Source organism: Phalacrocorax aristotelis, chromosome 3 (genome assembly GCF_949628215.1).
Source record: "Phalacrocorax aristotelis chromosome 3, bGulAri2.1, whole genome shotgun sequence".
In the NCBI taxonomy this organism is placed as follows: Eukaryota; Metazoa; Chordata; class Aves; order Suliformes; family Phalacrocoracidae; genus Phalacrocorax; species Phalacrocorax aristotelis.
Window position 1 is genome coordinate 130,141,983 of NC_134278.1, and position 13,461 is coordinate 130,155,443.

The 13,461-nt window shown below is 52.5% G+C and overlaps 1 protein-coding gene across 1 annotated transcript; it reads left to right on the top strand.

Annotated features, from left to right (window-relative positions):
• The first annotated feature begins 3,166 nt into the window (after positions 1–3,166).
• On the top strand, positions 3,167–8,338 carry CD93 (CD93 molecule). The gene is made up of 2 exons (XM_075089675.1): positions 3,167–5,172; positions 7,092–8,338. Exons 1-2 carry the CDS (start codon positions 3,455–3,457, stop codon positions 7,108–7,110), a joined length of 1,737 nt encoding a protein of 578 aa, XP_074945776.1. The 5' UTR covers positions 3,167–3,454; the 3' UTR covers positions 7,111–8,338.
• The last annotated feature ends 5,123 nt before the right edge of the window (positions 8,339–13,461 follow it).

Genomic DNA, 13,461 nt, shown 5'->3' on the forward strand with positions numbered 1-13,461 from the left:
ACACGCCAAAAAAATGCTACCCCATCCCAAGCCCCCGCGCGCCGCGCTGGGGCCGCCAGGCCCCGCTCCTCGCCCGGCGGAGCGGGCGGTTTGCTGCACGCCACCGACCCGACATGATGTCCTTGAGGACGTCTCCAGAGGAAGCCCAGTTCCTCCTATTCTTCTCCGGCTGCTGCTGGCGCAGGTGTTCCTCCCCCCCGGCCCCATTGTCCCTTGTCCCAGCCTCGGGGGTTTGCACAAACAGCCATTGCTGATGTCAAGCAGATGGTGCATGTTTCCTTCTTTGGCCTCGGAGAAACATTTTTTTAACCAGTTCCTTCAGCAAGCTGATTTTTTATTTTTTTAAAATTTAGTTTTATACATTTTTTAAGTGAGGCATGCCACTTGGCAGGATTTCTGGTCTCCAGAAGATAATTTGGTTTTGATTATTATCTGAAACAAGGGTTTATAGATGTGTTCAGCTGTGGGGGTTGAGAAACAAAACCCCTTTTAACTCAGGAACCAGGACTTTGATTAATTTTCAAATGGGAACATCAGCCCAATTGAGAAGAAAATTTAAAAAGCATGGCATATTTAATAAAAGACAATAGATGCATGATGTGTTTTTAAGTACCAAAAACTACTCTCTTTCCAAAATCGTGGGTGAAAAGATTAGCATAAGCTTTGCAGACTAAGATCTCGCTAAAAAGCAGTGGTGGGAGAGGTTTCCTGTCCATGAAATTGTAACCAGCCCGTAAACAGCTCTAGCAGGAGCATTCAAACATTTATGGGGGGAAAAAAATAAAGCCACTGGAAAAAGCTATTAGCTGTATTCTTGAAAATCAAGGGAAAGGACCTGACACCGTGGCCTTGAAAAGTTCTCTTCCCTGGGACAGGAGCCCTGACTTCTGCCTGACTAGACCTCGAACACATCCTAATGGAGGGTATCCCCAGCGATTCATTAATTACTCCGCTGGAATGACCTCTTAAAAATAACCTCTAGTTGCGTATCAAAGCCTTTTTGGTTTTGTCCATAACCCCAGCTTGGAAATGTCCGGAGGAGCTACAGTTAGAACTGGCTGGTTTTTTTGTCCATGGAACTTGGTGGGACAAAACAACCGCTCGTTTGGGTTCCTGAAATAAATAGTCAGTGGAGCGCTCTGCTTGTCTGGCCATTTCAGCTGGGAAGAGCACACCCTTAGCAGTGTTTTCTTAAAATCAAAGTCATGTACTGGTTTAGCATAAAGGAAATATTTTTGTGTTGAGCTATCCTATTTTGTACAAGTCGAAAGAAAATTCACCCCCTTTCTCCCAGCAGGAAATTCTGAATAAAACCAATTCGAGATGGCGTCAAAGTATATTTTCCCCCCAACACAGTTTTTTTCGGGGCGGCCGCTGACCGAAACCCCTGCGGTTTCAGAGCATTACCTGTGGATCCCTGCATTTCATTCTCAGCTCAGATAGGAGTGACACCTCCGCGTCACCCACGTGATGCTTCTCTCTTTTTTTTTAGTGACACCGGTGCCATCCAGCAGCTGTAGGGCGCGGGAGAGGCTGGTGGGGGGCTCCAGCTCCTGCCCCCTCCTCCTTTGCGTCCAGGGTCTTTGCAACCTTCGGATGTGCCAAGAGCCAAAGGCCAGCACCCGTCCCTGCTGCTGGCCAGGAGACACCCCAGCGACCAGGGCTCTTCCAGGAGCTCTGTACCCGAACTGGTCTGGGGAAGAACAGCAGAGATCTGTAGCCTTCAGAACTGGGATCTTTTGAGACTTATATTTAGGGTATAAAAGAGGGAAGTGAACAAGGGGTTTTCTTGCGCCGGTGCCTTTGTTGGATTGCTGTCGCTCGCTACTGCGTTACTGACCTAACTCAGCACACCAAACCCAGAGAAATCAACAAACAGGAAGATGGGAATTCCTATCGACGGATAGGAATTAACGCTGAATTCTTGGTTATGACGGGTGCCTGCTGAGCGTGACAAGATAAGACAGGCTCGCAAGTCAAAGGGCTAAAGTCTGATTAGCTGCTGTGAGAGGGAAGCTCCAGGAGATCCCAGGTTGCAGAAGGGCAGACTGACCGTCAGCGAGAGAACCGGGGTTAGTTTTTTTTAAACTTATTAGCTTCTTGCTTGTTTTCTATCCCAGCAAGCGGGACCCGCAAGGAGCATCGCATCTGGAGAGCCCCTCCTGCGACCCTCCCTTCTTCGGGGCAGTCCATCGATCATCACCCTCTGTAAGGCTGTCACCGCCCTGAGCTCCCTGCAGCCACTGCTCTGCGGGCAGGAATCCGCTTGAGAAAGACGGCTCTACAGTAAAATAAAAGGTGATGGGTCCGAACGAGGACACGCACCGGGGTGCTCAGACGTGCACAACGCTGGTTTGCATACGTGCACGGCCGGTGCTGCATGCGGCTGCGGCACCCCGACGGCGAGCGCACCCGCTGTGGCAGGAGAGACGTCACCGTGGTGCTTGGCATCTCCTGTCTGAAGGAGGATAAGCACAGCAAAATCTACACCAGCAAACATTGAATTTAAATATTTCAAAATCTTTAAATTTCAATCATGCTGCTAAAATGCTTTTGGATCCTAAAACACTGTTGCGGAGAAGTTGCCTCAAGCCTTTTTAGGGACTTTTGCAACGTTAATGTTTGTTTAAGCATTAGAGTGTGCTGCATTAATGCCTTTGCCCTTTCTCTAATGGCCTTCTGCAGAGCCACCGGCACCAGCCAAGCCCGGCTGATCCTCTGCGCTGCACCGGCTCAGGGTCAAGTGATTAGCGAGCTATTAACGCGGAGCATCACACTGTGCTGCTGGGGCGGCCGCCCGCCAGCGCTTCCCTCGGCATGGAGAGTTTGCTCCAGACGGCATCGGGGACCGGCCGAGCTTGGCTCTGTCCTGGCAGCCTGGACCTTCCCACGACCTAGCTCCCATTTCAGGGCTTGTCCGTCTATTTAAAGCGCATGAAGAAGGGGAAAAATGCACTGGAAATGTAGCGTGCACATGAGACACCGCGCCAAATATTCAGTTTCTTTTAGAGGCCGATAGCGAGGGATCCCACGGCTTTTGATTTTTGTTTTCTTTTTTTTTCCCCTTTTAGCAATACATGCTTGAAGACTATCAGGCCCTATTAGGGATTAGAAAAACCATCTGCTGGGTGAGCGAGTAGAAAGGAAAAGCAGGAACCCGGCTAGTTTCTCCCACAGAAAAGCAGAACCAGAAGCACAGCCGGCCCCTTCGCAGCCGAAGCTTTAGGATGGGAGCGAGGAGCCGGCTGCGCCGGGAGGAAGGGGAAGACAGCGGGACTAGCGCCAGGTCCGCCAACAACAAGCGGCAAGCCAAACCACGCTACAGGAAGCTGTAGCCTCCGGTGATAAATAGGAGACCCGGGAGCACAGGATGTGTGCAGGGTGAGCTCGGCAGGACGAGGGGATGTGAGCCGGTGGCTGACGAGTCCCTCCATCTGTCCGTCCAACAGGCGGGATGGCCATCGCCCGGCCGCTGGTGCTGCTGCTGCTGCTGCTGGTGCGGGGGTCTGGCGGGAAGGACGCCGAGGTGATCTGCGCCGGCACCGCCTGCTACACCTTGCACCGGGCCGAGCTGGGCTGGAACAGCGCCCAGGAGCGATGCCGGGACAACGGCGGCAACCTGGCTCCAGCACGCAGCGCCGCCGAGGCCGAGCGGCTGCAGGAGCTGATGGCGGCAGGCGGCTGGCTGGGCCCGGCCTGGATCGGGCTGTCGCTGCCGCGGGGCCGGTGCGTCCAGCCGCAGGAGCCGCTGCAGGGTTTCATCTGGGCGGCCGGCGGGGAGGCCGGTAGCTACTCAGCATGGCTGTCGGAACCCACCTCCACCTGCCTCAGCTCCCGCTGCGTCAGCCTGCAGCTGGCAGGCCCCTCCGGCCCCGCCGGGTGGACCGACCGTTCCTGCCGGAACGTGCTGCCTGCCTTCCTCTGCAAGTTCAGCTTTCAGGGGATGTGCGGACCCCTGCCGCTGGCCGGGCCCGCCCGGGTCAGCTACACCACCCCTTTCTGGGTGCGCACCCCCCACATGGCGGCCGCCCCCTTCGGCACGCTGGTGGAGGCTGACTGCGAGGGGGGTGAGGGCCCGGCCTTTGCCGTCTGCAAGGGGCCGCTGGAGGGGGGCGGCTTCGCCTGGGACCCCCCCGGACCCCTCTGCCCCGCCACCTGCGCCCAGTGCCAGCACCGCTGCCTGGAGGAGCCGGGCGAGCCCCCACGCTGCGTCTGCCATCCCGGCTACCTCCTGGCTCCTGACATGGCCTCCTGCATGCCCAAGGACCCCTGCGACCCCAACCCCTGCCAGGGCACCTGCCGGACCCGGCCCGGCGGCTTCGAGTGCGGCTGCGAGGCTGGCTACACCCTGGCACCCGACGGCCGCCGCTGCCTGGACGTGGACGAGTGCCTGGCCGGGCCCTGCCACCACGAGTGCCACAACACGGCCGGCAGCTTCGTCTGCCTCTGCCGCCCTGGCTACCGGCTGACGGAGCCAGGTGGCCACCACTGCCATGACGAGGATGAGTGTGCCCAGCCCGGCGTCTGCCCACAGCTCTGCCTCAACGTCCCTGGCTCCTTCCACTGCGCCTGCCGGCCCGGCTACCAGCGCCAGCCCGGCGGTGGCAATGCCTGCCTGGATGTGGACGAATGCCTGCGGGAACCCTGCCCCGGGCGCTGCCTCAACCTGCCTGGCAGCTTCAAGTGCCTCTGCCCACCCAGTTACCTCCTGGAGGAGGATGGACGTGGCTGCCGTGCAGCACCCACCGCCGGAGAGGAGCCCACAGGGGCCCCCAACAGCACCCTGCGGACCACGGGCATCCCGCAGACCATGGGCCTCCCTCGGACCACAGGCATCCCACGGACCACGGGCATCCTCCAGACCACGGGCGCCCCACGGACCACGAGCATCCTCCAAACCCTGGGCATCCCCGTCGGGGCGACACCGCCAGCCCCCACGGCAGTAGGGTTGGTGCCCGGCCCCGAGCACAGCACCGACGGCCCCAGGCTGCTCCTGTACTACATCTTAGGCAGCCTGGTAGCCATCCTGCTGCTGCTGGCCTTTGCCCTGGCCCTGCTGGCCTGCAGGAAAAGGGCGGCCAAGCGGGAGAAGCAGCCGGCCAAAAGCGCGGCGGACAACTACTGCTGGGTGCCCGAGCAGCCGGAGAGCCACAGGGCGGGCGGCGAGCGCAGGTAACGGCACCCGGGGCAGCGGGGGGACGCAGGGCGGTGAGCGGCAGAGAGCGTTTTTGCAAATTAAAAAGAAAAAATAAAAGGTGGTGGTGGGGGTGTGTCTGTGTGTGTGATGCTGTCTGTTCAACATGGGTTTGCATGTCCGAGAGCCTGTCCTGGGGTTCCTGGCAAACTGGGAGCTGATCTCCCCCCGCAAAAGGCGGGTCCTGGCACTGAGTGGGAAGGCAGCCCAAATCAGTCCTGCAGTTTATAAACCAGCCACTGCTCCTCCGAGGGAAGGATTAACGGGGACATTGCTGCGCGGTGGAGAGGGAATGGGGGTGAACCTGCCTGCCAGGGCTGCTCCTGACCTCTGCAAAACCTCACTGTGCTATTAAAAATAGCAAATGATAAGTATTGATTTGTCTTCCCAAAGGAAAACAGTTAATTCCAATTTTCGTTTGGTCTCACCTACCTGTAATTGAAATGCCGACATGTAAAAGCAGCAGCTTCCCTGCCCCATCCCCACAGCCCCCCCTCCAGTCCTTTGCCATCCCAAAAGCAATGCTAGCCCCCCCCTCGCCTGCCGGGCAGCAGACAGCCTGCGTTCAACCCTTGGGTTTGCCTTGTTCTCATTGAAATGGGTTTGAAATTCTTATGTGTTTCACCAGGGCAAGAACTGGTCTCTGCAGCCACAACTGGGGGCTTATTTTTAGTGTTGGTTGTTGTTTTGTTTTTGTTTTTTTTTCTTTAAAAATAAAAAAGTCACATCTGAGGTAACTGAATAAACCTTTCTAAAACTGCAGCTTCTGCAGGGGAGCAGACACCGTAAGGTTAGGGGAGCTTTCATCCCTGCGGCTCCCTGGGCCCGAGCGGGAGCCTGTGCGATTGCTCTGGGTTTGGGGCAGCGGGACAGCGATGCTCCCCCCAAGGCATCGAGTCCCGTGAGGGCGAGACCTGACTCCCGCTCCGAGCCCAGGAGGTACCCAGCACAGGGAAAGCTGCTCAACTGGGCCTTGTAGACAAGGGGCCAAGGCAGAGAACGTAGGGTAGAAAGGTATGAAAAACTATGTTTAGAAGAACCGCCTACCCGTTTCCAGCGTATTCAGTTTAAAACCACTTGCAAACTACAGAAAACAATGCTCTCCTTCAAACGCAACCGGATGAGAGACCAGACTTTTCCTGTTGGATCATACTTTTTGGGTAGCACCCCTTCCTGAGTGCCTGGGGACCAGGCTGAGCACGTTTTTTCATTCCTCCCCCTGCAGAGGATACACTGGATGTTGTATATTTGCTAATTATTACAAGTAAAGACTTTTAACCCCGCTTCAAAGCAAACGCTTTCTCAGGGCGAAGTTGTTCCCAGTCTCCCCCAGGTACCTGACATCAGAGAGCTGTTTATATTCAGCCACTCCTGACAATGAAGCCTCTTTGAGCTGTTTCAGCGTGAATCCTCCCCAAAAACCTGAGGGGCCCAGGGGCTCGGTTTTCCTGCTTCCCGTCAAGCAGCGATAGCTTCATTTCGTACCCATGCCCTACAAGGCAAAAAGGTGCTGGAAAAGAACAGGCATGTGATTTGAAGGGTGCATAGGTTTCCTGAAGTTTCTGCTGGTTTTATTGTATACTTGAGGCTTAATTGCTAGAGAAATGGGAACTCAACTCAAAGGAGTCTGCTGTAGGCAGTGACCTGCATCCTGTTCTTCCATGTGTGGAGGAAAACCCTTTCCTGCTGTTTTTTTTGTCTTCATTTCTCCATTGTAAAAATAAAAATTAAAAAAATCACAAAACCAAAACCCACACAAAAAAATTTAAAAAAACCCAAACAAAACCCAACCCAAACAAAACCAAACGCAACCCCACCCCCCCCAAAACAACACAGGAAAATGTAGCTGATAGCAACGTTTTTCATGTTCTGTCCATGCTTCCTTTTCTCCGCACAGTGTCTGGGAGAAGCAGTGAACACGGCAGCGGCGGCATTCTTGGAAGTCCCGCAGAAAATTCATACCCTGTCTGCGTTATGACAAGCAAAGCATTTTGAATACATGAATAAATTAAGCAAACGAATAATCCTACTGAGATCAGCGGGACAACCTACATACATAAAATTATGCCTGCGCCGTCGGGCTGTGCTGACTCAGGGTCTGTACGGGGAAAAGGCAGCCACGGCCACGCGCCTCGCATTGCAGGGACTCCTTGGCTCGCTTTATCGAAAGCTGGGGCATTTTCCAGACAGTAACAGTCTCTGGAGTGTTTCTGCCTCATTTTTCAGTTAAGGTATCAGTTAAGTGTTGTATATAATGCTTGTTCCACTATGAAAAAGGGAAAAGGAAGCGTAAGTGTGGGCTCAGAGCTGGTACACATCTAAGAAGTGTTATTTATTCCACAAATCCCTCAGTAAAACCTATAATCCTGATTTCTGTTACAACTCTCATATATTGCTGTACTGTAGCACCAATGGAGTATGGTAGCGGGTCCAGCCTAGGGAAGGCGTAGTTTGTGCCTAGGTTTAGTTTGGGTTCTCTCTGGTGGAACATTTCCTGATGTAGCATCTTTCACCCTGGCTCAATGACACCTGAATAACCTCGTGTCTCCCTTCCTTCTTGCCACAAACCCAGCAGGAACATTTTGATCTGTGTCCTCGTTCGGAAGTTATCCAGGGCCCAGTGAATCCCTGGGGGCTAAAGCAAATAGGAAAGGGGCCAGGTAGTTTGGTACCCCATCTTACAGTCAGAAGAGATGGGATATTCATCGCGGCCCGAGGGGGTTTTACTGCGGTGCCCAAGGCAGCTACCTCTGCTCCCCGTCCCTTCCACTTGAATCACGTGCCATTACAAGCAAGACCTATAACTGTCCTGCTGTCACCGTGGCAGGACGGGCTGGCCGACATGTCTGAAATGCTTTGTACACATCACCTGGTTTGTAAGGGAGTAAGCGTTCTGTTTTTACTGTTCCAAATCAAGACACGCCTGATCCTTTGTGGAAATGGCACGTCAGGACTGACTTTTGCTTTGGCATCTGCACGGCAACGGCACAGCACCACAGCCTTGCAGTTGCCTTTGGCTAAAAGAGTAAGGTTATCCCACATGTTGAATAACACTGTATATTGCTTTTCTGATGAAACACAAATAAAGTATAAGCAGAACATGGGTTATTGGGTTTTAATAAATATATATGATATCAAAACCTATTGATGTGGTACACGTAATCCTTGCATTTCCTACTGTGGTGGGTGGTGCGAACAAGCCCTCTATCAGTGCTCATGTAGCGAAGTCAGCGGGGTCTCAGACTTTCACAGGCGCTGCTGTCCTGAGCAAGGGCCCTTCACGTCATGTTTCCCGAGACCACGGGGTGGGGGCACCAGGGTGATCTCAGCTGGATCCTGAGCCCATGGGCAAGGCCCTGAGCCCGCGAGCATTCCTGCTGATTTCAGCGCAGCTGTGCGAGGGCAGAGATCTGCTTTTCTGGCTCTGGTCAGCAACCGGGCACAGGATTCACTCAATGAATTCAAACTGCAGGGTTGCCGGTGGCTAGAGCTGCCTCCACGATGGGCACCACCGAGGAAAGGCCATCCTTACAAGGGAAAAGGTCACAAGGATGGGGGGGAAAAACCTCGACGACGCAAAACGCCACTCGTATCGCCCACGTCTGCAGCGGCATTCCTGTGCTGTTCTATCAGGCCCTGACGTTCGCCTTCATTAGGGTTTAAAAAACAGGAAAACCCACACAGACACACACAAAAAAAGGGCATTACATCTCACGGTGGATGTTTGGTGCCTCCACGCATCAGCCTACAAAGAGCATTCCCAGAATGGATGCGCCTGCCCCAGCAAGCGCCCACGGGGATAAAGCACCGCCCACGCAAAATTTGTCAGCAGAGTCCGTGCAAGGAGCAGGGGGTCCCTGCGAGCACAAGGAGCTGCCAAGGGTGGGATGACGGTTGAGTTTTAGCAGGAACACCTCTTGCGAAGTGACGCAATGGGGAAACTCAGCCACCCGCCAGGATATCATTTCCCCCCGTTTCTGGGAGAGGTGCTGCAAGGAAACGGCCCCCACCAGAAGAATTTAGAGAAAAGGCACTGACTAAGGTTAAAATATAATCTACAAAATACCACGCTCCTTCCTTCAATCCCACAAAGAGTCAGCCACTGTGAAAACAAATGCTTTAAATGTCTGCTCATTTCCTCTTCTTATTATCTTTGTCTTTTAAATATTTCTTGGCATTTGGCTCTCCCGAGCCCTTTCAAGGCTGCTAAGAACAGTTCGTGTCTTGCTGAGCAGATCAGAGCAGCGCCGGTGACAACGGGACAGAGGGAAAGAGCCAGCCTGCGGCAGCAGGAAGGTCCTTCAGCTTTCCTAAAGGAAAACCCGGCATGTGCCTCAAGGTCTCTCCGCTGCTGGGCAAGTGCGTGTGCTGGAGATGTTGGAAGGCTCCAGAGAGAGCTTATGGAGAAGGATAAGAGTCTAATGCCCCTAAATAAGCAAAAAGCCCAATGTTTTCCCTGCTGGGGTCCTGACAAGGTTTGTCTAGCCTCTCCATCCCTTGAAACTGAGCGGCACGTGAGCCACCGCTTACAGAAGGTACCAATTAATTCCGCTGCGCTGGCTTGGGGCAGGGCACAGGGATAGGAGAGTGTAAAGGCAGGTCACCAGGTGATGGTAGGAGGAGAAGTCACACGCTTCCCATGCCGCATAACATGAAGACCCAGGCTCGGGAGGCTTTAATCCCTGTGGGAAACGGCACCGGCTGCTTTCCCTGGTTGTAGTCCAAGAATTAACATAAAACTATGAGCCAGAGGGAAATAAAAAGCACCAGGCATGCTTGCAGGACCTACCTCAGCCGTACCACTGCTCTTAAACTATATTTTCTGCACCCAGACTGAAAATAGTGGCTATAACAGACCACGGAGATGAGAGGGCATGGAGAAAACCTATTTCCCTGGTTTTAATGAGAAAAAAAGATTCACTCACCACCTGGCAGGACCTCCCCAGCCCTGCCTTCTCCAAAGCCACTGCAAACAAAACTCCCTTCAGGCAAAACGGCTCTAAGTAGTGCTCTTAATTAATGTGCAGCCAATTAAGCACCCTCAGCGCAGCTGTGCAGCGACAGCCCCTTGCAGGTCCCGACCCCGCCTGGGTGCCCGGCCGGCGTTAAGTCTTATTTTTTGATGTATTTATTTCTCTGGTGCTTCCTGGCCCTGAGATATTTTTCTCCCTGTGTCTGATCCAGTGCAGGGAAATTCACCTTTTCTGCAAGGGATTCCTGCCCAGGGCTGTGGGGAACGCTCTCGTACGCAGCCAGTGGGCACCACGAAACCCCAGGCAGATGGCCCAGGTCAGGGAGAAGGGACCCCTGTGCAGTTTTAATGATCCCAAGTGGGATCAGCTGCAGGTCATACCTAGATGGAAAAGCACGTATATGCTACTGCGTGGTCTGCTTTTAGATTTTTTTAATCCTGACCCAACAATTTAATAGTATATTTTTCTATTCTATTCTATTCTATTCTATTTCTATTCTATTCTATTCTATTCTATTCTATTCTATCTATTCTATTCAATTAATTATATTAACTATATATTATACTACATTACATTAAATTGCATTATATGATACTACATTATATTAAATTGTATATAACTGTCAGCATTCTGACATTAGCAACGTCATTTCCAAAATCCAACAAACAAGCAAAGAAAATCCTTGACACCCCCCACCCCCGCCATCACCGTGGGCAAAAGAACTATTCAAAATACCCACTGTCGGCATTCCTCTGACCAGAGGGTGACCATGACATTTCAGATGAGTCAGACCCAAGCAAAGTGAAAGGTCCCCCCGCTGTTATCGTGGCGGTCAGCCGGTAATGCCTAGCGATAACTTTGCATTGCGGAGCAGCGTGATTAATCAACTTTTATAAAGGAAAAGCAGCATGTCAGCAGGAAGGGCATTTCTGTTTCTGTGAGTCAGCCCGTCGGGGCCACATCAGCCAACGCCTGTCATGCTTTGAGGCAACAGAGGGAAGAGACTGTTGGAATAAGGAGTTATTAAAACATGAACAATCTCGTTCCTCCTGCCCTGGTTATCTTTCCCTTCTACTGGCAAGTTCAGCCCTGCAAGCTGTTGTCGGCAGGGCAAGGACATCAGCACAATAATCGGAGAGACTCTTGTTTTGGGAGTGCTGTATTTTTTTCCTGGAAATTTTCAACGTATTTCTCATCGTGAATCATTGAAAAGGAAATTTTTATCCCTTTTTATAATTTCTTAAAAAAAAAGAGAGAACAGAAATCTATTGGTGGTTTTTTATTTTCCACTGACTACATTCTTCTTCTGTTGTTTGCCCTGACTTTGCCCCTCTTTGCTGTTTTGCTTCTGAAAACAGAAGAAGCAGAAGAAGAAGCAGAAGAAGCAAAAGAAGAAGCAAAAGAAGAAGCAAAAGAAGAAGCAAAAGAAGAAGCAAAGGAAAAAATAAAAATAAGAAAAAGGAAAAAAGAAAAAGGGAAAAGGGAAAAAGGGAAAAAGGGAAAAAGAAAAAAGAAAAAAGAAAAAGATAAAAAGACCGTTGGAAGTGAAAAAAAATGAAATGAAAACCTGGGAAACAACAGGTTTTACTAAAGAAAGGAGGGTCAGTGTTTCCAAGCCCTCCAGGAAATGTCTGGGAGTTATCCTATTCTCACATTTTGTGGTGATGAAGAGCAGCCGAGCTCTTCTTGGGTGAATTATTTTACCCAGGGAGTGGCTGGCGCTGGCCAGAAGGCCGCTGCGGGCTCACCCACGTAGGCGCCCATTTGTCCCTCCTTTCCAGGGGTCAGAGGAACGGTGGAATCACACCTACAGGACATGTGTCATCTAGGAGGAGACGATGGCTTTGGGCTGAGATTAGGGAACCCCGGCCTAAGCCCAGCCCTCATCCTGGGCTTCGTTAGCGCAGAAAACGAACCTGCCTGCGCCGTACCCCCGCCTGCCCTTCTCCTTGGGGTGCATCCCTCCCGATGAAAGGAAAACCCACAGACACTGATCTCCCATGCAGGTGATAGGGGCTGAAATTTTCAAGGGGGTGAAAGGAGAGCTTGGAATGCTCTGTGGGCTGAGGGCTGAGCTCTCCAGCGCTCCTCCTGCAGTCTGAGCAGAAAATGGCATTTCTTTGAGACTCCCCTTCCAGAGAGGCGGTGGATGAAGGTGTGAAAGCGGCCAAAGACAGGCAGGGTGAAAGGTGGCAGATGAAGGGCACGAGCCCCTCGGCTCCCGTTCCCACCAGGCTAGATTTGCAGCTCCCAAACAGCACCGCTTGTTTGGGGATGTTTATTATTACTCTTACTAAGGATTATTATTACTCTTTTCCCCATCTTTCCATTCCTCTGCAGCCTCGCGTGAGCTACGCGAACCACGCAGGGCCGGAAGAGGACAAGACAAACCCAAAGAGTTTAATAAAGTAACTGCCTTGCAATGAATGAAGCAAGAAAATACGGATTTGCTTCCCCGCAGGGGATCCCGAGGGCTAACTGCAGTGACTGAGTCTTCTGGTAAAAACACCGCTCTCAAAATTGACAAAAAAAAAAAAGGGCCAAATACCCTTTCCTTTGAGTGGCGAAGCTTTGGATGTTTGCTTTTCATTTTTATTTTGCTCTTGGCTATGTTCTGACAGCAGAGGTGGATCCTGCAAAGATAAAAACATGGAAAGGGTACAGCTGTTGAGCAAACAGTGGCAGAGGCGCCCGTGAGGGAGCGGAGCCAGCGTCCCGGGGGTGAGACCCCCCCGGCTGGGCAGGAGCACTGGGGATGGGGGCCCTCTCCCAGAGCTCAGCCCCAGCTCTCCCTGCACCGCTCCGGCAGTGTGGGAGCCGGGGCGCTGTCCCGAAGCGGGGCACAGCACGCTGCCGGCCTCTCCACACCGATTTTCTCTAACTTCTATTTTGCTGTTTCTCTTTGCTTTCGCTAAATAAGAGCAAGGCCACACCAGCCCTCTTTATAACTGGGGGCTGATTTGCAAAGCCTGGGGGAAATCCCACATTTTCCTGGCGTCCCATCTTAGCTCAAATCCTCTGGAACTGCTTTGCTGGGCTGCAAATTGTAAGGCACATGGACACGGTCGTCCATCACTGTTCACTCCACACCCTTCAAGCACAGGGAAGGGCTCTCCCAACTCCCTGACGGCTGTAGCAAAAATCAGTAAATCCCCAGGGACATCTCAGAATTACTTTCCTCTTTGAAAAACCCCACATTTTTGTTCTTTAAAGCCTGGCTTTGCCCTGGCAGCCTGACCCCTGCCTTTGCTTGAGCGCACCCTTAACGCCCAGATGAGTGCTGGGAGCTGCCAC

What these genes read in the sequence shown, in the direction of transcription:
- CD93 (XM_075089675.1), top strand. Translation starts at nt 3,455, where the DNA reads ATGGCCATCGCCCGGCCGCTGGTGCTGCTGCTGCTGCTGCTGGTGCGG.